The following is a 23,442-nucleotide window of genomic DNA, read 5'->3' on the forward strand; positions in this document are numbered from 1 at the left end:
TTTCCTGTAACAGCATGTCCCCAAGTGTTTTATTCCTCTTACACTGCAGCAATTTGCCAACAATTTGCCTTCTTTCTTTTTTCACAGGTACAATACTGCTTAAAAGTATTAGGCACCCAATTTTTTAGTATAAATTTTGTTATAGATGTTTATTTTATGACTTCTGCATTGTCAAGTCTGTACAAAAACATTTTATGTTACAAAAAAAACTAATTTAGTATGTCAGTGAAGTAGGAAACCTTACAAAAACAGAGCAGTTTCCAGACAAAAACACATAATGAAGACTGCTGGGGTTTGTTACAAAAAAAGAAGTGAGTGAGAGTCAAAGTCTCCAGAAGAACTGGGGCAGATTCTCCAAGATGCTCAGTGAAACTTACAGATCATTTCCTTATAAAACTGTACAGAATGCACCTGAGCCCACTGACGCAGTTTAAAATTAAAGGGTCGTCACACCAGATATTGACTTAGTTTAGTTTATTACTGTTTTCTGTGTGTAAATATACACACAACCAGTTTGTGGACACTCGACTGAAATGTTTCTCATGATGTTAAAAAGCTTTTGATCTGAAGGTGTGTGATTAAATGTGTGAAATCTGTGTTGTAGACAAAAATATAACCGTGCCGACGTGTTCGTTTCTTTCATTAGAAAACTAACATTTTATTTACAAAAAAAAAAAATTTTTTTAAATGGATGACTCGGAGCGAAACATTCCAAAAAGCACACCAATAAGTGTCCAGCGTAGGTGGGAGCTCCGTTAATACTTTAATTAATAAGAAATCGGTTGGAAAAATGCCAAGAATACATTTCCGTCTACTTTGAAGATTCTAAAATACTCAGTTCTTGTGATTTATTCTGGATTATAATTCCAATAGTTCAGTTTGTGTTGTTCTAGAGTTTTGATGACTTTATTATTATTCTAAAATGTGGAGAGAAAAAAAAAATAGAGAAAGAGTGTTTCTAAACTTTTGACCGGTAGTGTATAATATTTATGTAGAAACATTTAAATTCTTTATGTCTGAAGGTATCTCTGGACGTTTGGACATACTGTAGGTTTATAGTTAATGTTGTCGAATGTCTGTGAAACATCTGTGTTAGTTCCTGTTCTCACTTATGTTACAGCAGCTATAAACCGTCGTTCCCTCACCAGCCTCCCTCTCTTTATTCTCTCTCTTGAATTTAATAAGACAAAAAAAAAATCCCCACAGTTTTTCATGTTACAGAGAAACCACAAAGAAGTGTAAACTCCTCTGTCCTGAAGATGTCGGAAAAGTAATGTTACAGTTTCACCTCTGACACTGGAGACTCCTTCCATCTAAATTCCATCTTCCATCTGTTAAATAAACATCTCCTTACAGAAAACGTCTTCACCATATCGACGATTACATGCTTTTAGTCCGTCGTGAAGCGTCCACTCTGTGAACAAACTGTTACTATAGAAACGATAACGTATTAGAACGAGCGAATCAACATGGCACAATCCATGGATAAGATGTTGTGCTGCAGGATCTTTAAAGTTTTGTCAGGAAGCGGCTTTTCAGGTGTTCAGATCAGATAGCATGTCGTGTCTATTCAGTTTGCCCTCGAATGACGATGAGACCCGAATGTGATCTACCTGAGTGACCGAATGTTCCAAGGGCACTGTCAAAAGGCATTATTTTTTACTTTAAATGTAATCAGCTATAATGAGGATGCAGATAAGAAGCTCCCTACCTGCAGCATGTAAACTCAACACAGTTACAGTCTCCAGAACCAAGATGAAAAGTAGGAACTGTGTTGATACCAGCACCTTAAAAACCTTGATTTTATCCATTGACTTGTCTTATATTAGATATTAAACAACAGCTGACGAAAGAAGTGGTGCAGACTGAGATGTCAGATCAGAGCCTGCTCATGGTATCGCTTTGATTTATTTTATTTATTTATTCAGCAGATTAGCCAATCAGACGTGACGTTGGTGGAGGTTTATGATGCTCCAGATCTGACTGTTGTATCTTGAGAGACAGAATGTGTTGTTGGGACTAAAGCTGCTGTGTTGTCTGTAATCCTGTTAGTCATACTTGTACCGTAGCGATCACGCTGAGCGTCTCTGTGCCGTGTTCAACAAATATATCACTCAGTTCTTTAAACACAATAAAGTCTAAAGTCTTGAAACAGAACAGTGGGAGCAGGTGAAGTTCAGTGTGTGTGTTGGACTGGTCATCTATATTCTTGATTATAGCTAATCACCCAATGTATATGTGTCTCTGGGATTTTTGTTGTTGTTGTTTTTTAAGCATTATCTAATTAACTCTGTTCTCTGTATTAACAGTGGGGGGAATAAGTATCGGACGCGTCAACATTTTCTTCAGTAAATATATTTCCAATGAAGTTATTCACATGAAATTTTCACCAGACATCAGTATTAACTCAAGAAATCCGGAAATATAAAGAATTCACAACATTAAAGTCCATAAATGAAGTTATGTGTAATAAAGTGGAATGACACGGGGAAAAAAGCATTGAACACGCTCCATTCATCGTTCCTTCAATACTTATTTCTCCCACTGTATTTCCCCTTTTGTGTGTGTGTGTGTGTGTGTGTGTGTGTGTGTATATATATATCAATATTGTCATGAAATAATATACAGATTAACTCATCTATCTTCTCTTCATCTCTTAGCTGAAGTGCTATACATCAAATAGAGTGGTATACGAAATAAAACAGCATCCGAGATATAAAACAAAAATAAAACAATAAAATAACATAAAATGAAATTTAAAAAAGATAAAGCATCCAGGAAAACAAAGTGTACCTAAAAAATATTAAGTGGTCACAAACAACATCCTGTTTTTTCTATTTTGTATTATTTATTGATCTTTCACTGGAAAATCGTCTGGTTCTGAGTTTCAGCTAAAAAGCCGCTTCACTTCTTTCTCCTCCAGAGTAACACTTTTTCAACACAAGTTGGATCTGTAAAATGTGGTAATTAATACAAACATATCAAATGTACTGTCTGAAAAAGCGTCTAGTGGTTTAAAAATGAATAAGAGGTCATCGACCTTACATGTTCATCCGCACGGTTGATCTTTATTTGGTTTTTATACTTAACCTTTACTGTTTCCACTGTTCATTTGGGAGTAAGTCACTGCTGTTTTATACAGTAAGTAAGTTTCATTTCTTTTATACATCCAGAGGGACACACACACACACACACACACACACAAAAATTTTGGGGAATTGCTCAATAGGCGCATTTGTGTGGACATTGACCGGAGTCAATTGCCTGTCAAATTCTACGCGCGATTAGGCAGTGGTGTCCACAGCGAGGATAATGTGAGGAGCCTCCCATAGAGCCTATTCCTCTCCCACACACACACACACACACACACACACACACACACACACACCTCTTTCATCTCCGCGCACAGTTCAATGTTAATGTCCAGCAGTGTCCAGCCTGACGGTGCCCCGCCCTCTTTTCTCACCCTCATCTCCTCTTGTGCTGGCCAGCTGGCTGTGACCTTTGACCTCTTCGCCCTCACTCGTGACCCCTGCACCCGTTCCCACGCCACGCCCTTTTGTCCGGACTGTGCCATGGCAACGCCTCCACCGCTGCTGCCACGGTAACAGATGGACAGGGCCCTGGAAATAACTCTGTCCAAACCTGGAGTAGCGGACGATCTGCCCTAGACCCCCTCAATAACACACACACACACACACACACATACACACGCACTCATTCCAACACTAGGCTTCAGGTCATGTGATCTGATGAAGTCATTATCACGGCTAATCTAATTCACCTTGACATGACCACCATAAACGTACAGATGATGGACCACCATTATAACTGACTCCTTTCTCCTGAAAACTGCAGAGATGATGAGAGTACTTGAATCTGATTAAGGAATATGCTTAAACATACTGTATATCACGGGTTAGTCATTAAAAGATGAGATTTAACACTGTGGTTTAGGAATGTTGTTATGTGTATCCATCCATCCATTTTCTGTACCGCTTATTCTATGCAGGGTCGTGGAAAGCCTGGAGTCTATCCCAGGGGAATGAGGCAGGGGACACCCTGGACGGGGTGCAACCCATCATAGGGTACAATCACACACACACATTCACGTGCTACAGACAATTTGGAAATGCCAACCAGCCTACAGCACATGTCTTTGGACTGACGGAGGAAACCGGAGTCGAACCCTCAACCCCGAAGTTGCGTGGCTGGAGCGCTAGCCGCTAATCTACCGTGCCCCTCAAAATGATACGTATATTATATTCATTTATACCAGAGCACTGTTGAAAGCTCAAATCTGAACCTGTTGATTCATTTTCTATAACAGCAGCTCTCACAGCTGCAAATCACAGGTTTCTATCAATGCGCTCGTTCTAATACGTTTTCGTTTCTATAGCAACAGCTCGTTCACAGGGACTTGTACGGCAGACGCGCCGCATAAAAAAATGAACGTGTGGAATCATTGATGTGGTGGAGAAGTTTTCTCTTAGGAGACGTTTATTTAATATTTATGGAAGGAGTCTCCAGTGTCAGAAGTAAAACTTTAAGATTTCTGAGGAGTTTATGCTACCTTGCAGTTTCTCGTTAACATGATGTGTTTTTTGTCTTATTAACTTCAAGCGAGAGAATAAAGCGAGAGAATAAAGCGAGAGAATAAAGCGAGAGAATAAAGAGAGAGAATAAAGCGAGAGAATAAAGAGAGAGAATAAAGCGAGAGAATAAAGAGAGAGAATAAAAGAGAAGCTGGTGAGGGAATGACTGTTTATAGCTGCTATAGTGTAAGTGAGAACAGGGACTGATGTGTTTTATGGACATTTCACAACATTAAATGTAACTAGAAATGAAAAAAGAATGAAAGATTTTTTTCCGTTAATAAATTAAATGTTTTTTGGAAAATTGCTTTGCTCTGCGAGGAATAAAACACTTCAGGTCATGCTGTTATTGTTAAATAATCATCTTCATGGTAGTAACAGTAACTCCACTTCATAATCATCACTATCTCCCATAACTCCATGGAATAATGCAGCAGACGTCTGGTGATGAGTTTTAGCCCAGAATCCAAATGCAGATAAAACCCTTGAGTATCTGATTATAGACAGAAATACACCATAATAACATAAAGAGCCTTTATGTGCCTAAACCATATTTGTCCCGAAATCAGCTGCTCTCTAAAAATTCTGAATAAATAAGGTAAAAATTTTGACGACTCAGTGATGATTTATATTTTTTCAACTCATAACCATGTCGGATTTCTTTTATCAGTGTATGAACACACTCATTTATCATTCAGTACTCTCTTTACCCTAACTCTCTCTCTCTCACACTCTCTCTCTCTCTCTCTCTCTCTCACACACACACACACACACACACACACACACACACACACACACACCCGAATACCTCTTCCTAACACAGAGTTTGAGTACAGCTCCATAAAAAAGCTCCTGAAGAACAGATTGGCTGTAGATGTACTCCTGCTGAGCCGAGCAAAGTGTGTGCGTGTGTTTACTTGTTTATTCACTGTAAGGGTCAAAGGTCAGCCTGGCTCTCTACAGGGAGAGGAAGTGCGTTTGGACGGCACGAGCGCCCGACTTCACAGCCATAAAATTTGAGTGTGTGTGCAGTAATGAAAGACGTGTGTTTGTCCTGCACTCCATAAACATTAAAGAAACTTTAACGCCTCCTTACAGAACATCAACGATCACACACACACACACACACACACACACACACACTATAGAAACCATAATGTTTTAGAGCGAGTGCATTAATATAAACCTGGGCTACTGTCAGAGCTGCTGTTATAGAGAATTAATCAACACCTTCTGACCAATCAGAACCCAGAACTCAGCAACGATGTGGAGCGATATTTATCATATTTAATAAACCCCCTGGTGGAAATGCGCTGTTCTGATAAATTACTTATGAACTTATGAATAATGATCCTTCTTATCAAGTCCACTTTAAACCATGTTCTAGCAGTTTCCGTCACACTGCTGCACTTGTACTCCGTCGTGTTTATTGGCACCTTCTCTAAAAACCAGGAAGTTCACTGAAGCGCTATCATGGCCATCTCTTATTTCATCCATTAATCAGATCACTAGAGTTCCACAAAACTGCTAATGTGTCTTCGGAGCTTATCCGGTGATAGCTAAAGTTCTTTTACTAAGAAAATGAATGTTTGACATTGAGAACAGTTTGCAAACCTGACCAGCGAGTGACCAGCGAGTCTAATCTCTCAGACAGTGCCACTTGGTCAGTTTTCTTCTCGATCGGTCCGTTCTGCATCTGCATCCCTCTGTCCCTCTCATCCCCCCCTCCTCCTCCATCCCCCCTCCTCTCTCGCCGCATTGTGTCCGAGGAGATTTTCTCCATTGAGGTCCAGTCTCTTAGGAAACCCCAGTCCTGCATGAAATAAGAAAGAGAGAGAGAGAGAGATGGGGGAGTGAAAAGAGGGGAGAGGAAAAGTAGGGGACAGAGGGAGAAAGCGTCAGTAAGGGTTGAGCTCGGACAGAGAGAGGACACGGAAAGAGCAGAGCGGAAAATAAAGTCCAACAGAAGAACGCCGAGAAGAAGAATCGAGAATCAATGGAAGGAGAAAAAAAAGAAGAAAAAGAAGAAAAAGAAGTAGAAGAGGGAGAAATCAACAACAAGAAGTGTGAATCTGAGGCAGGGATTTGAACACAACTTTTTATTTCTTCTGTCTTTAACTTCCTTCCTTTTTTTTTTTTTTTCTTCTCCCAACAGGCCTTCGATTGAATATTTATTTTGAAATGCTTTGACGAGTCTTTACAGCTTTGCGATGTCGCGTTTCAGCTCTTTGTGTCGAGCGAAGGCGTTTTGCGTGGACCGGCTCTATTGTGCGACGGCAGCTGTGGGTGTCAGGACAGAGGCCTACTGCTCAAAAGGAGGGAACACACACACACACACACACACACACACACACTCGCATACACACCCAACCCAGCACTCACCTAATCAGCATGCATTTCATTGGTTAAGCGGTAACACTGAGATCAGACAAGAGTCCGATTAGATGTGTTTCATGTTGATAGTCGGTCGATATTGTAGTAACTTTAGAATCTCGCTATTGTAAAACCAAAAAAAAAAACCTCTGTGGTCTTCAGGGTGCAGATGTTGGTCTCCACCGTGGAACCTTCAACGGTGCATCTTTAGTATCTTTAGAGGTACGTTAGAGGACCGAGAAGATGAAGTGTAACACAATTTAAACACAGTTTAAACTTGTTAACAGTTTTAATTCAGCTGAAAGTTTTCTGATTGTTACAGGACTCTCAATCTGTTGAGGTTTTTGAGAACCTTTGTGTAACATTTATAAACATTCCTACAACGTTTCTGTTACAAGTTTTTTTTTTTTTTATTTAGTTTTAGCAAACATTAACTCAAAAAGTGTCCATAACGCCAACTGTGTGAGAAGTTATTGGGTTTTTTTTTTGTTGTCGTACTTTTAGAGTTTTGACTTTATTAGAACATGTGAAGTACATTAGCTGAACTTTTTGATATCATTCTGTCATCAAAAAATATATATATTAGCTCCAGTATTGTATAAGGATGGGCATTTCAACCTATTTTTTGTATTTTGTAAAAAACTACATTTTTAATAGCGGTCAGATATTTTGACAGAATATTTGATATTATTATGTTATACAGGCCTCGATGTCGCTGTTTCAAACTAACCTGATCATGCATGCAGCGTGTTTCTAAACCCTTCAGTAAACACGTCTATAACACATAAAACCAACAAATACAAAACCTGTGTTACTGTGTGGATAATCTACTGAGGATAAACATGAGCAATGTACAATAGACTAAAAACTAGCTTAAAACTAGCTTACTACCGCATGATACCTGAGAAATTACCTTTATAATATAGCTTAAAACAGTTTACCTATGTAAAATACATTTTTTAAAAACTAGCTTAACAAAGTATAACAGCCCACAAACTAGCTTAGCTATGTAAATGAGACTTAAAAACTAGTTTTTTAAATATTTTTTTTTTTACTTTTAAACGATCTTTAAAATAGATTAATAATGCAAAATACACCCCTAAAAAACTAGCTTAACTATATAAAAGATACAAAATGATTAGCTTTAAAAACTAGCATAACAATGTAAAAGAGACAGAAAACTGAAGCAACATACAGGCTGCAGTGTGCGTTAGATCTGATCTTATTTAATGTACACCGTTAAAGCTTCAAAGCCACTGTATGTTTGAGGAAAAAAAATGACCTGTAAAGTTTAGATTTCTGACAGGAGAGTGTTATTATAGATCTGATTTCTGTCCATTTTAGCTTGAATATAAGCTTTGATTTGCTCTTACACAGTTTTCAAGATGGATTTGTTAGTTTAATCTTTTCTCTTTTCCTTTTTAGATGGACTTTATTGACTTGTTAAATGTTTTAGTTTCAGTTTCAGTTTTAGTAATTGTAGCTCTGTGAACTAAAAGCATTAGAAACCAGGTTGTGTGTTTTCCCAGGAGCTGTATTTCTCAGTTGATAGTTTCTTTACCTTTAGTGTAGTTACTGTTAAAGAACTTTAGTTTTTGTGTATTTGTGTATGTTTAATTGTTTAGAAAGGAACGAATAATGACAGCATGTTGTGTTTCTGTCAAATTATAAAACAGCACACTCTCCCTCTCCACATATCGCTCCTTTCTTCTTTCCTTTTTACATTCCTCTCCACTTTCCCTTCATCTTCATTCGGTTTATTAGAGCCCCCTAATTCTCCTTTCTGGTCATTAAATCACGTGATAGTACGACAAGTGGATGAGAGAGAGAGAGAGAGAGAGAGAGAGAAAGTTGCATGTTGGTTCTGTTTGTGTGTGTGTGTGTGTTTTGATCTTTAAAGCTGTGTGGTGTTGTGTAGTGCTATTATATGTGGTTAAGTGTGTGTGTGCAGTGATCCCAACACCACTGATCATTGTGTGTGTGTGTGTGTGTGTGTGTGTGTGTGTGTGTGTGTGTTTTGATCTTTAAAGCTGTGTGGTGTTGTGTAGTGCTATTATATGTGGTTAAGTGTGTGTGTGCAGTGATCCCAACACCACTGATCATTGTGTGTGTGTGTGTGTGTGTTATAGAGAGGGTCAGAGTACAGCCTTTGCTTTAGATGACTCAGGAGTAAAATGTGAATTCCGTGTTAGGATTTTAAATGATAAAACAGTATGTCAGGTATTTATTCAGAAGAATCTTTCAGGTAAACATGTCCTGGAAGAAGCAGGTGTTGTGCAGCTGACAGGAAGACTTTTTACACAGCAGCAGCAGCAGCATCAACGGTTTTACACAATAACTGTGTCAGTCGCTTGTTAATTGGCCAACGGTCAACTAGACTCCGCCCCCTGACATCAGTAATGAATAATAGATAAGTCTGTGTATGTTGCTTTCATTTGTTTTTCCATTTCAGATGTTTGTTTTCATCATGTTAGATTCAGTGAAAGATCTTGAAGGACCCGGATGTGTGTCAGTGATTATTCAATAGATATAAGATATTTATATATATATATATATATATATATATATATATATATATATATATATATATAGTCAGAGCCTGATGTCCTGCCAATATGCAAAAACATCACATATGTGATAGTGTAGGGGGACGACATGACGGCTGCAATTTGAGAATATTTTAGTCAGGTGAAATGTATTTCTGCACATATTTTTATCAAATCTTTTACAAAAACAGAATAAGTCCACATCGTAACCAGAAACTAGTCTGTAGAATAGATAACTGTACTCCCAGCTCGACTCTGCTCGCGCTGAAATGTTCTGAGGTATAGATTTTTCACGTTTAGATTCATGAATGTTTGATTTCTGGACTTGAAAAAAAGTCAGTTTTAAATTTCGCCAAAATAATTTTAGGGAAAAACATGTGTTCACTTCCTATTTTAGTGTGTGACAAGAAAAAAACCCTAATAATAGTAATAATAATAAATAATACTTTTTAAGTAACAACTGATAAGTTATTTTCCCATTTTCATTTTGAAAAGAAAAATGAATAAAGACAAGATAAGAATACTGATGTATATTTTACATATTAAAAAAAACATAAATCTGTTAATGACAGTGCTCTTGGTTACAAAGTTTCATTTCTTGATTTTTTTTATCCTTTATTCTTTTCTTTCTTCTCCTCTTCATCGTCTCTGCCCTCTGCTAATCTCTCCTTTTCCTCGTCACATCTCTTTTGTTATGAGGCGGAACTTATTTACTCTTCTCCTCCTCTACTGTCTCTCATCTTCTTCTTCTGTCTTCCTCTTTCACGCCATTTTCCACTCTTCTTTTCCACTCCTCGTCTCCCCAGTCCTCAGGGCTCTGCTGGTCCGGAGCTGATTGTCCAAACGCAATTCTTGTCCCCATGTAAAATCAGGAGTTGTGGATGGACATCACGCCTCTGACCGGCCTTAACCCCAACTCCAACTCGTTCACCTCAGAGAGAGAGAGAGAGAGAGAGAGAGAGAGAGATTGATTGTGGTTTGCATTTCTTGCTTTCAGAGCGTTCACCCTTTCTAAACACTACAAGCAAGAATGTGTGTGTGTGTGTGTGTGTGTGTGTGTGTGTGCTGGCTGAGGCTCACATGGGATCGCACAAAACCAAAGAATAAGGAAAAGGACAGCAAATAAAAAGAACAAAGACTGGGATCACAGAGAGTAAGGGAGAGAGACAGACAGAAAAAGGAAGAATATTTGATCTTCAACAAAACTGGTGATAAACATGAATAAAAGCAGGAGAAACAGGGAGAAAAAAGAGACAGAGAGAGAGAGAGAGACAGAGAGAGAGAGAGACAGAGAGAGAGAGAATCAGTATGCTAATGGTTTAGCTGAACACACAACAGACCCACTGACCACACTAATCACTACTACCACACACACACACACACACACACACACACACACAAGTTAATCCCTTTGCTCTCACAACGCACACACACTGACACACACGTGTCTCAACCCCCTTACACCCCGACCCCATTTAGTATTTTATTATAATATTTTATTATATATTTAATATTTATTTAGTTTTTTCACATTTAGATTTTTTTTTTTTACTTTTAATAATATATGATTATGTTGACCATGAAACAATGTATTCATTTGTATTTGAATTTTTACATTTAATTTCATTCGCAAATCTTCATATTGTTCGTATTGTTGTTTTCCCTGTATGTTGATGTAGGAAGATTTACTGTTATACTTTCTCGGAAATATCCTGAATGTCACAAATGAGATATAATAATAATAATAATAATAATAATAATAATAATAATAAGCACAGTAATAAAGATATAATAATAAAGCATGAGATGGTGTGTTGTCTTTACTCTTCATACACTATAATGTACCCAGAACAGTAGATTTCTCCTCTCCCAGACCGGTACATTTCCTCCGTGACTGGACTGGGTAAGATATTTAAATAATAAAAATGTAAATAAATAAAATTAAATGAAAATGGGTGAAATGTATAAGCAGACAGGCATTAGCTAGCCGTGCAGCTAACAGTGCATGAATGAAAAGCAGCGTGGACATAAAGTGTAATTGAATATAAGATAAGAAGAAAATAAAGAAATGTTCGAACAATATGATGAATACAATGAAAATAATACAGTGCACAGCTCATGAGGTACAGTAACACCAGCAGTCTCACATTTTGTTGTTTACAATGAACTTTACAATAACGAGGTGCCTGCTCTTAATTCGGTCATTTTTCTACCAAGAAGCTACCAAACACAGACATGTGGATGGAGCCGTAGTTTATACCAGGAGTCATCACTGCAAACCACGTCCTGTAACAAGAACTGAAACTGTAGTCCAGGGACTCCGGTTTTCTAAACATGAACCATGTCGCTTCTGTCGCAGATCCTGTTTCAGCCAATCACATACATTTATGTCAATTATTTAGCTGAATGCAGCTCATCAGTCCAGAGGAGTCGAGACTTTTGCTCAGGAAGAGACGAGTTCTCAAAGACTTTCACAGATTTTTCATGTTACTTCCTCTCTCTCTCTCTCTCTCTCTCTCTCTCTCTCACTAATCAAAAGAGGTAATGTGAAATACCACAAAGCAAAACCACTTCAAATTGTCTTAGTATTATACACTATATGGCCAAAAGTATGTACACCCCTTACCATGACACCCATATGTGCTTGTTGAACATACAATTCCAGAATTATTCCCCCTTTGCTGTTATAATACGCTCCACTCTTCTGGGAAGGCTTTCCACTAGATTTTGGGGCGTGGCCATGGGGATTTGTGTTCATTCAGCTACAAGAGCGTTAGTGAGGATGAGGTCAGGCGCTGATGTTGATGTGAGGAGGCTCCAGTTCCAGTTCATCTCAAAGGTGTTCAGTGGGGTTGAGGTCAGGGCTCTGTGCAGGACACTCGAGTTCTTCTACCTTCTTCCCACCTTCACACACCACGTCTTCATGCAGCTCGCTTTGTACACAGGGGCATCGTCATGCTGGAACAGGTTTGGACCTCTTAGTTCCAGTGAAGGGAAACTGTAATGCTACAGCATACAGAGACGTTCTATACAATTGTGCGCTTCAGACTTTGTGGAAACACTTTTGAGAAGAAACACACGAGTTTAATAGTCAGGTTTTTATTTATCAATCAAATGCAATTGTGAAGTTATGATTTGAGTCAGAAAGCCACCATTTTGAAAAGGCACCAACTACAACCCCTTTTCCTCCCTGCGCATACAGCACAGTGATCTTCACAAGCAGTGTCTACTAACATTCCTGTAGAGTACATTTGAAAACCTGGATAGCAGTTTGGTTGTTTCCTGAGGTGCAGTTCTTTATCAGTGTGGTTGGAAGAACAGATTATGTAAGGTATGGAGGCCGATACACAAACCGTGATAATCTACCATGTAATTTCTTTACGCTTGCTGGAAATTATGCTCTATCAGTCCGTTCTAAATGTACAGAAACAGGATTACTACACTCATTCAAGAACCTGTCCTACCTTCAAGGGTAATGATATGGAAAACAGACACAGGTATTAAACCAGCGTAGTGATGGTTCTGGATTTGGATTAGTAACCATACAGTGCTGTCCAATAGAAAGGTGGTTTCAGCCCACATTAATACTGCTATTCAATTTCACACTTCCTTAGGTCATTTTTCACACTTGGGGTTTTTCCCTGGTCATGGGGGCAATTGAGTACTGAATTTGACGTGATTGGCGAAAGGTGAACACTGTATTATATTAAAAAAAAAAAAAGAAAGATATCTTTGGGTTGGAACAAAAGTAAACCACTCGGACCAGTCCAGAACTAGCATTAAAACTACTGTAGGATGATAAACAGCATGGCATTATGATCACTGTACAACACACTTCTTATTCCTATAGAACGCAGTGGTTTTAGTGACCACCAGAGGTCATTACTGTATAGTTATGTGCACCTTCCAAATGGCCTGTGCACACCTAGAATTAACCTACATCCTGGGTGATCTGATCACAAGTGGGCAGCACCAAATATGGGTGTGAACGGGGACAAATGTATCTCGAAGACAGACTGCGAGTCGATCACTCAAACCACATTCAGAGGCAGTCTGGGACATTTGTAACATGAACATAAACGCATCCCAGACAGCAACAAAAGAACGCCAAATCACCTGTTACCCTACCTGGAAAATGTATCATCACTCTCCAACGCTAGCATCAACGGACAACACCACTACTATAACCTCTCAAATGAAAGCAACTGCTTTTCATAGCTTCATTCAGACGTCTCATTAGCAGACCACAAGGTTAAAACAGTCTGTAGAGATATGATACATGATTTGTCCGGGAAATAAGTGCAGGTGTAATAAACACACAGGGCAGCCTTTCTCCAGTGGAAATTCGGTATGAGATCCGTTCACAAGAGGTCACTGGAAATGCATTCATGATGCCAGGTGTGAACAGCTGTGTCTCGACTGTACACTTGTGATCAGAACATATTGTACCAGATGCGAGTAGATCAGAAGATAAGCATTTGAAAGGTTCAGACTGGCCATAGTACAGGGTCACCAGTGGAAAAGGATGCTGCATCTCTCAAAAACACAAAGCAATCTGACAAAACTGGAAGCTGAGTCTCAGCCCTGTGTTATTTTACTTTTCTGATGTACTGAATGATATTTGCCAGTTTATTATCACAATAACCAGAACATTAAATAATGAACACACACAAGACCAACAAACCGAGGCAGAGAGCATGGAGTTTATGAACGGTGGTTTTATTGACATCGGGGAGCAGGGAGAGCGTTTACTTCTTCTTGGACACACCGACGGTACGACCACGACGACCGGTGGTCTTAGTGTGCTGACCACGCACACGCAGACTGGGGAGAGGGAGAAAAGGAAATCGGTACATCAATCCATCCCTAAGAACCTGGAACACTGAGCATTTTACAGTTTCTAACACTGAAACAATAATAAAACAGATTCTCACCCCCAGAAGTGCCTGAGACCACGGTGAGCCCTGATCTTCTTCAGTCTCTCCAGATCTTCTCTCAGCTTGTTATCCAGACCGTTGGCCAGAACCTGGAACACAACGCACACATTTAAGTCTTAATATAAATCCAGACTCACACCTATTAAACAACACACATACAACAAAAAACATACATGCTAGATATTTAAAATATGTTGGTACCTAACCAATTAGTTCTCATCACTCTGTTTATAATAGAGTGGTTACAAGCCTAATCCAGTGATAGATGAGGACACTAGCTAAGTTTCCATTCACATGCTGGATGGAAACATCAGATGCGAATATGTTCTCCAAAATTCGCATAAATACTTACTTGCGCTCAACTGATGCAGTTTTATTCGATAAGACGAAAGCACACAAGTACAATGGAAACACTTAAAGTATAAATTTCTCAATGTGCATAAAAAAATAAATAATCATGTGACTGGATAATTGTCTGATGTGATTGGATATTCAGCACACATGGTAGACTTGTACAGCGAGGGAACTGGGGAGTGGTGGGTCTCATAACCGGACTAACCAGAGAACCGAACCCACTGCACACAGCTCTCATCCTGAAATGCCCGAGCCAAAGTGAGTCATCGCAATAATTTGGTATAATCACCTCCCAGAGCTGTCTCGCACCATTCCCTTCCCAAATATCAGACGTCTGCCTCCAACCTCAAGATAACGAGGTGAGGTTTCTCAAGCCCAATTCATTTATTATACTGGAACAAAGACCCACAATGGCTTCCCCAGCTTTCAACAATTCCACTTGTAATGATATTTTGTTTGCGCACGTTTCTTCAGAAGAGACGAGTTTGTTCTCTTGAATGAGATGGAAACCGTGTTCGATTCGCAAATGGCTTATGCGACATTCCAATTTTTCACACAAGTTAAACTGGGATATAAACCGAGCCAACGAGATCCCCTTCTACAAGCACCAACAACTAAACTACTTACCAGAAAAACTATTTACATACACGCTGTACATTTTCTTTCCGTATAACCAGATCCTGATACAAGATCAGACCCACGCATAGAAAAGTGTCATTAAATCCCAGATGTTCATCACAGGATACGTCTCATCTCGTACCTGGCTGTATTTGCCATCCTTAACGTCCTTCTGCCTGTTGAGGAACCAATCTGGGATTTTGTACTGGCGAGGATTCTGCATGATCGTCACGACCCTTTCGACCTGCGGAGAAATAAACGGTTAATTACTTTACACGACCTCGCACTGGACAGAGGTAACACACTCGTTATGCGTTGTGATGTCATACCTCATCCTCAGTGAGTTCTCCAGCTCTCTTGCTGAGGTCGATGTCGGCCTTCCTCAGGACAACATGGGCGTATCGTCTACCAACCCCCTGCGCACACACACCCTTCAGCGTCATCAAGGACTCACTTAAACACGACCATTAATCAGAATCGAGTGTCTCGGCTCACCTTGATGGCGGTGATGGCGAAGGCGATCTTCCTCCTGCCGTCAATGTTCGTGTTGAGAACACGAAGGATGTGCTGGAACTTCTCCGGAATGACGAGAGACTGCGAAGGAAACGTACAGGTAACGTTGGTTGAACACTCCGTATTTGGTAACGTTTGACGATAAAAGATAAAGTTTGATCTCCCAAAAACAAGTCTGTTAATCAACATTACTGGAGGACATCCTACACTCTGCTATCTGTACAGTCAAATCAGAGCTCTTCCCGATGATCACATGACTAGAACATATAGTCAGTAGCCTGCACCAGTGTTAGGAACTCAAGTTGCGGCGTCCCAATTCACCCATTATCTGTCCTAAACAGTATCCAAGATTAAAATTAGCGTGTCCTGACTTGCAGGATGTTGAAACAGGTATCCCAAGAGTCTACTATTTCTGGTAGATTTTCTAAGCGTGGATATCCGTGGACACTTCCAGCCCAAAATATTACTTTTGGGACAGTTCACTTCGCCAAATTCACCCTGAAAACATGGCGGGCGAGCGCAGCGTCGGTGACGCGTCTTCAGTGTTCAAGTATAAAGAACTTAAACGTTAACAAAGTGTTTACAGAGTTTGTTTATGACCACAACGCTCTCTTCCATTACATGTACGTTTGTTAGTATCTCCCAGTACCTACATACGCTTTACTATACACTCAGACTATGTACTTTTACCCTTTAAAAAAACAAAAGAAAACAAACACTTTTAGTGCATAGTGTAGTGTAGCGGGTGAATTGGGACGCAACAAGTATCTTAACTAAACCCCCAAAGAATCGTCGCTTCTCTGACACGTCTACAATTTTACGGGTTTCAGCAGGAGGTAACAGAACGAGGAAAAGACCGAGAGCTTTCCTGTAGAGTCTTCATACTTTCGTAAATGAGCAAAAACATATTCCCTCCAAACACAAGATATTACCTAAGATTTATTTCTACTGCTCATTTTTACAGACCGTGAAACACAGCGCATTTTTTCTGGACACAAGATATGCATTTCTGAAACATGACAGATTCAGAAAAGTCCCAGATTACACTCCAGTAATGAATTATTAAAGTATAATTACATTAAAACACCTTGACATGAAAAGCTAACCCCACCTGAATAGGGCTTAATACACTTTCATATAGCTGGAGTCTTTATAGAGACCAGTTTATTCAGTGGTGAAGAGTTAAAAGTGAGGTATTTTGAGCTAAAACAGCGCTTCAGTATGAATATTTCAGTATTTCTTTACAGAGTGAACAGTGCACATTGTAGTTATTTATGATGACCAACATTAACTGTAAGCAAACAACACTAGCTAGCAACATTTATCCATTTATTTATACATATCTATTTTCTTATCACATACAATAAGTCAACAATTCAAGCTTTTTAATAAGTTACACTGAGTACATAGCTCTCCTTTATTACACTCCTGTTATATAGAACAGCTCTGAGCTCCGCCATAGCTGCAACCTCTTCACATCACTTTTAACCAGATCATCTCCCATCATTACTATCAAATACACCACAATATCTAACCCACACGCCGTGCCCGTATCTAATATAACCTCCATGATCATATATGAAGCCCTGAAAAGGCGATGTTGGGCGATTTTTCCTAACAAAATCTCAAAGCTCAAGCTCGCACTCACCATCTTGGAAGCGAGTTCCGCGCGAAGAGGAAGTGGAGGAACTCTCGCGAGAGTATCACGCCGTCTTGTGCCGGAAGTGGGTCCGTCACGGGGAAAATGTCCGAACGAGCAATAGATCTTAAAGCTGTTAATCAGTTAAAACTTCGAACGCTTCATCTTTATTTCATCCGTTTAAATTATTATTTTTTAATTCCATAACTTGATTATGTATTGTAAGAAATAGTCGTGATGACGCTGTTGTTGTTAAACGCAATATGTACACACAATTGTTTGTTTGTTTTTTAAAGTGTTGTTATATTAACAGACAAATAAATAAATAAATAATAATATTTTTTTTTCTTCTTCAAAATTTTAAAGATTATCCACAAAGTAGAGGGATTAATATTTTTAGAACCTGTAGTAGACAAATCATACAAATATCTATAAACAACAGGGTTAAACTTTTATAACTATTACAATTTTTTTCTTCAGTTATAGTTAATATTTTGTGGTACGATTGATACATCACTTACAGTATTTTAAACAGTTTAATTTAAATACTCGGTTGACGTTTTTATGAACGGATATTTGAACCACACGCAACGTTTCCACCCGACCGGAAATGAAGAGGGACTTTTGTAGTTTTATTTTGTAGTTCCGGCCACAATGGCGGATGATGTTGTCAGCACTGAGGCTCCTTCTGAAGGAAACACAGCTGTCGGCTCCACCACCAGCGCCATGGATTATTTACAGGACGAGGTATGAATGAAACGTATTCCAGAATAAATACATTTATAAAATATTGTCTGTTTTTGGAGTCCTAGTGCTTTCACTGAGACTCAGTTGCTAGGTTACAGACAGCTAGCTGATTAGCCTAGCACTCCTAAAATGTGGAAGTAGCACTTGTAAGGTGTTTATTAACGCTGTTTTTATATAATAGAATGTCTTGCGTGCTGGTGTGAGGTTTCAAATCACTGAGCACAGTGTAAATAAGTGTGTAAATGGACACAGTGTTAGTTGATTTAAGTTGACACACGGGCAGGGGTGCCAATACTTTAATAACCCTGAGATGTTTTGAATGCAGACTTGGTCCAGTGTTAGTTTGAGTCTAATTTAATGTTCCATCGCAGCTCTATAGGCTGCAGTGTATCGTAATGACATGATGTCACTGTGGTATACCCCATGTAGTGAGCACCTGTACCTGAGACACGCAAGATATTACCAACGCACTAACAATGTTTTTGAAGAAGAATCATCTAGAAAGATCAGTAGTCAGTAACGTCGGGGATTGAGCCGCTTAAGCTACTACAGTGTCTGAATAATTAAAAGTTCATTACGTGTTGAAAGGGTGTACAGTACGTGCGTTATTAATGCTAGTATATTATCGTTATATCAGTGACATAACGTGGACAATAGTATCGTTTATCGCAATTATTTCTGGAGCGATATATCGTCCAACAGAAGTAGTTATCGTCACGGAACTAGCTAGCGGTAAAGTGAAAGGAGACACGGAGCCGGCGCTTTCTTAATTGTACCAGGTGACGTGTGACGCTGTGAAGAAGTAACAAATCCACACTGTTGTCTCGATCGATTCCTCTGTCCAGTCCTACAGAGGGTGTTGTGTGACGTTTCTTCAGTTCCTCGCTGCTCCTAACCTGCAGTTAGTTCCTGCTCCTGTCATATAATGCGTATAGAGACGTTACGAAGAAAAATAAAGGTTTGTAAGGATGTAGCAGAGATGCTTGGTGCAGGCAGGCCACACCCACAGGAGAGCCGCAGGTAGCCGTGATGGTTTTGTTAGTATCAGCGCAGCCTTTCTCTTCATCACACTGTGTGGTTTTTGTGAGCAGAAGTCTGACGCTGACGTCGTGGCCCCGCTGAACCTGGGGGATCTGGACCTGTCCTCGGACGAGTTCATTCTGGACGAGGTGGACAGTAAGTTCACTACAGACTTCACACACACACACACACACACACACACACACACACACACACACACTGTATATGACAGAGTGTGAGTTTAATGAGGTGTGTTTTTTCTCTTCAGTCCACATTCAGGCCAATCTGGAGGACGAGCTGGTGCAGGAAGCTCTCAGGACGGTGAGAGTACACTTTTCCCAAATCAACCCTTCACCATCAGAAACATTTCTAAAGCGTGTGTATTCCATCGTTCTCATCATATCAGTTAAAGCAGCGTTATACGTTTTTTTTTTTCTTCTCCTTTAGGGTGTGGATCTGCGTCAGTACTCTAAGCAGGTGGAGGCGGAGCTACAGCGCATCGAACAGGCCTCGATCAAAGACTGTATCCTCGCCGATCAACGTCTTGGACCCTCAGTACTCATTGTTACACCACAGTGCTGATGAGTTCTGGATTCTGATTGGTCAGAAGGTGTTGATTAGGTTTCTATAACAGCAGTAGGTTTGTATAAATGCGTTCGTTCTGATATGTTAGCGTTTCTATAGAAACAGCTCGTTCACAGGGATTTTACAGTGTGCGCTGCACTTTTCTGTAAGGAGACGTGTATTTACAATTTATGGAAGGAGTCTCCAGTGTCACAGGTAAAGCTGGAACTTAACGCGTTTTTTTTGGTCTTATTCACATAAAGAGAGGGAGAATAAAGAGAGGGCTGGTGAGGGAACGGCTGTTTACAGCTGCTGTAATGAAGCGAGAACAGGGACTGACTTGTCTGACGGACATTAAATGTAATGAGAAATGGATAAATAGTACATTGTGTCGTCCTTTAATAAAAGATGTATTGTAGTTGTTGGTAAATCGCTGTGCTGTAGGAGGAGTAAAGCACTCGGGGGCACGCTGTTCTAGGAAAATAATCAACTGAAATTGATGGTTTGTTTGTGTGCTGTTTGGTTTGATAATTAAAAGAAACAAAAAAGCAGGAAACAAAACACTGGCCGAGTGGTGTGTAGGAAAGGGGGCGGGTCTTAAATCATTGGTCAGAAATACAGGGAAAGGGGTGGAAAAGGTAAAAAATTTAGTTTAATGTTTTAGTTTAAGGTAATTTACACAAAGCAAGAACCATGCTCACACAAGTTGGTCATGACGTGTGAAAGGGGTGCATTTACTTATTGCTTCTTCCTCTTTACTAATCTAAAAGTTTTCAAATAACTTCTAATAATAACAGCAGCAGCAGCAAGTCCTTGACTGGAGTGTGTACAGACATTAAGGAGAGTGAGAACATCGCATCACTGCACAACCAGATCACCGCCTGCGACTCCATACTGGAGGTGAGATCATGTGACCAAGGGCTTTGATCAGCCAATCACATCCTTCCAACTCCATCATGTGACATCACCGCTGTAGTTGTACCTGTAACTGCACCTTAACATCAGCGTAGAGAACCTGGGTAGCTGCTGAACTCTAACGTTAAGTCGCTTTGAGTCGGATGTGTGGCATGATGAAGCTGGCGATTGGCTGATCAAGTTTAATTTAAGCTCCGCCCATTTTGTCCTAGGGATCAGGAGGTGTCATAGTGTGAGTCTGTACATCAGTGTTGTGTGTGTGTGTGTGTGTGTGTGTAGAGGATGGAGGGCATGCTGAGCAGTTTCCAGGCGGACCTGTCGTCCATCAGCAGTGAGATCGAGACGCTGCAGCAGCAGTCGGTCAGTATGAGCGTGAGGCTGAAGAACAGACAGGCTGTACGCAGTCACCTCAGCCAACTGGTGGACGAGCTGCTCGTACCCGGCACCATGATCAGGTTCTCTCTCTCGCTCTCTCTCTCTCTCTCTCTCTCTCTCTGAGAGTCTGTTTACTCAGTCCATCATATCTGTCTGTATAAATATTTGTCTGCCTGTCTGTTTGACTACCCATCTCTCTCTCTCTCTCTCTCTCTCTCCCCCCCCCTCACTCTCTCTCTCTCTCACTCTCTTCCCCCCCCCTCTCTCTCTCCCCCCCCTCTCCCTCACTCTCTCTCTCTCTCTCTCTCACTGCCCCCCCCTCTCTCTTTCTCTCTCTCTCTCTCTCTCTCTCGCTCTCTCTCTCTCTCTCTATCTCGCTCTCTTGCTCTCTCTCTCCCTCTGCAGTGTGATTCTGGAGAGCCCTGTGACGGAGCAGCAGTTCCTCGAGCAGCTTCATGAACTCAACAATAAGATCAACTTTGCCAAGGAGCTGAGTTTCAGAGAGACGCTCGCCTGCGCGGACATTCAGGACATTGTAGATCGCCTCAAGATCAAGGTCACACACACACACACACACACACACTGGCAAATACATGTGTGTGATTGATGATGTCATCATGCCCCTCCTCCTCACAGTATTCACAGATCAGCAGCAGATGGAAATACACAAAATTTATATTACTCTGTTTTTCTCACATTGGTTTTTTTTTATTTTTTTATCTCTTTTATGTTTTTAACTGATTTAATGTACTTTGATTATTATTTTAATTGATTTATATTACATTTGTTATCTCTTTTATTATGAAGTTGAAGTGGATTACTGTCACACGCAGATTAAAGAAAAAAGAGATTGACATTCAAAATAATAACACAACGTATGAAGATAAAAGTAAATAGATAAAGATTTTCACTGTAAACTGTTTGTTTGTGATACAAGAAACTTGCGGTATTTATCATTAATGTTTTTTAGGTAAGTAAGTAATTATTCCATGTAAGATAAAATATTTCCGTAAATATGATTACTATAGATTATACCTTATTCTCAACAGCTACGTTTCCGTCCAAGTTTTATCTTATGTGCAAAAATTGGAATATCGTATAATACTTTTGCGAATGAAGCACCGCCTCTGCCTCATCGTCACTCCTGCCATTTTTACTTCTGAGCCAATTATCCAATCATATGATTTGTTGAGGCGAAGTCACATGGCTTTTTTGATGCGCTTGGAGGGATTTATTCGGTAAACGTGTTTCAATGGTAGTTTACATGCACGTCTTCTTAACGAATAAACAAATGATCCACCTCTATTCAGCTCAGAAGTTTTTCTGCACGTTTTGAAGATTTCATTCACATCTGGTGTTTCCATCCAGCATATCCCAAACTTCGCGTAAATGACCTGGATGGAAACCTGGCTAATAACGGTACCTGATTGAATTGTCATCCATTAATTAACATAAATTAAAGCTCTATTTATTAAGTACATGTCAGTCATTACATAATGAATTAACATGGTGATATAATAACACACCTTCCTCACTGTGATTCTCTAATGCACTGTGTGTGTGTTATAGCTTATAATTGTGTGTGTGTGTGTGTGATGTGATGTGATGTGATGTGTGATCTTCAGGCGGTCAGCAAGATCCGTGAGTTCATCCTGCAGAAGATCTACTCGTTCAGGAAGCCCATGACCAACTATCAAATTCCTCAGAACACACTCCTTAAGTATAGGTACACACACACCCTGCTCTTTACCAGCTGATTAACTACCCTGCCCTGTGCTGTGTAATATTAAATATGATTAGAATAGTGACAGTGCATTAATGTGTGAGTGTGTGTGTGTGTGAGTGATTGTCCTGTAATTCTGACTATGATTAGTGTATAATTGTCCATATCTGCCATTTTCCCTTTCCTCTGTCCCCCTGCAGGTTCTTCTACCAGTTCCTGTTGGCCAATGAGAGGACGGTAGCGAAAGAAATCCGGGACGAGTACGTGGACACCATGAGCAAGATCTACTACAGCTACTTCAAATCCTACAGCAGCCGTCTGCTCAAAGTGCAGGTGAGGGGGTGGGGGGGGGGGGGTTCTTTCTGAGAACAATATCATGAAACGGTTTCAACCAGGGTATTTAATATATTAAACTGACATATTTTGATGACAATTTTTGACACTACATTATATACATTATAATTAGAATCATCATGGATGGATGATGTGGATGTGTGGATGATATGGATGATATGGATGGATG

The 23,442-nt window shown here is 39.9% G+C and overlaps 2 protein-coding genes across 2 annotated transcripts in view; one reads left to right on the plus strand and one right to left on the minus strand.

The window, feature by feature from the left end:
- Window positions 1–14,214: 14,214 nt before the first annotated feature.
- On the minus strand, window positions 14,215–17,673 carry rps18 (ribosomal protein S18). Its single transcript, XM_053642256.1, has 6 exons — window positions 17,585–17,673; window positions 15,919–16,017; window positions 15,753–15,839; window positions 15,566–15,667; window positions 14,449–14,540; window positions 14,215–14,338 (listed from the first exon to the last, which is right to left on the minus strand). Exons 1-6 carry the CDS (start codon window positions 17,585–17,587, stop codon window positions 14,263–14,265), a joined length of 459 nt encoding a protein of 152 aa, XP_053498231.1. The 5' UTR covers window positions 17,588–17,673; the 3' UTR covers window positions 14,215–14,262.
- Window positions 17,674–18,169: 496 nt separating this feature from the next.
- Window positions 18,170–23,442, plus strand: part of vps52 (VPS52 subunit of GARP complex) — a 10,451-nt gene continuing 5,178 nt past the window's right edge. The window contains exons 1-9 of the mRNA XM_053641906.1: window positions 18,170–18,322; window positions 19,414–19,498; window positions 19,611–19,663; window positions 19,790–19,865; window positions 20,739–20,806; window positions 21,101–21,276; window positions 21,602–21,752; window positions 22,822–22,922; window positions 23,120–23,252. Coding sequence (XP_053497881.1) covers window positions 18,230–18,322; window positions 19,414–19,498; window positions 19,611–19,663; window positions 19,790–19,865; window positions 20,739–20,806; window positions 21,101–21,276; window positions 21,602–21,752; window positions 22,822–22,922; window positions 23,120–23,252 — 936 coding nt within the window. The 5' untranslated portion in view covers window positions 18,170–18,229. The remainder of the gene's footprint in view (window positions 18,323–19,413; window positions 19,499–19,610; window positions 19,664–19,789; window positions 19,866–20,738; window positions 20,807–21,100; window positions 21,277–21,601; window positions 21,753–22,821; window positions 22,923–23,119; window positions 23,253–23,442) is intronic.

The sequence above is a fragment of the Ictalurus furcatus genome, chromosome 14 (genome assembly GCF_023375685.1).
Source record: "Ictalurus furcatus strain D&B chromosome 14, Billie_1.0, whole genome shotgun sequence".
NCBI classification, from domain to species: Eukaryota; Metazoa; Chordata; class Actinopteri; order Siluriformes; family Ictaluridae; genus Ictalurus; species Ictalurus furcatus.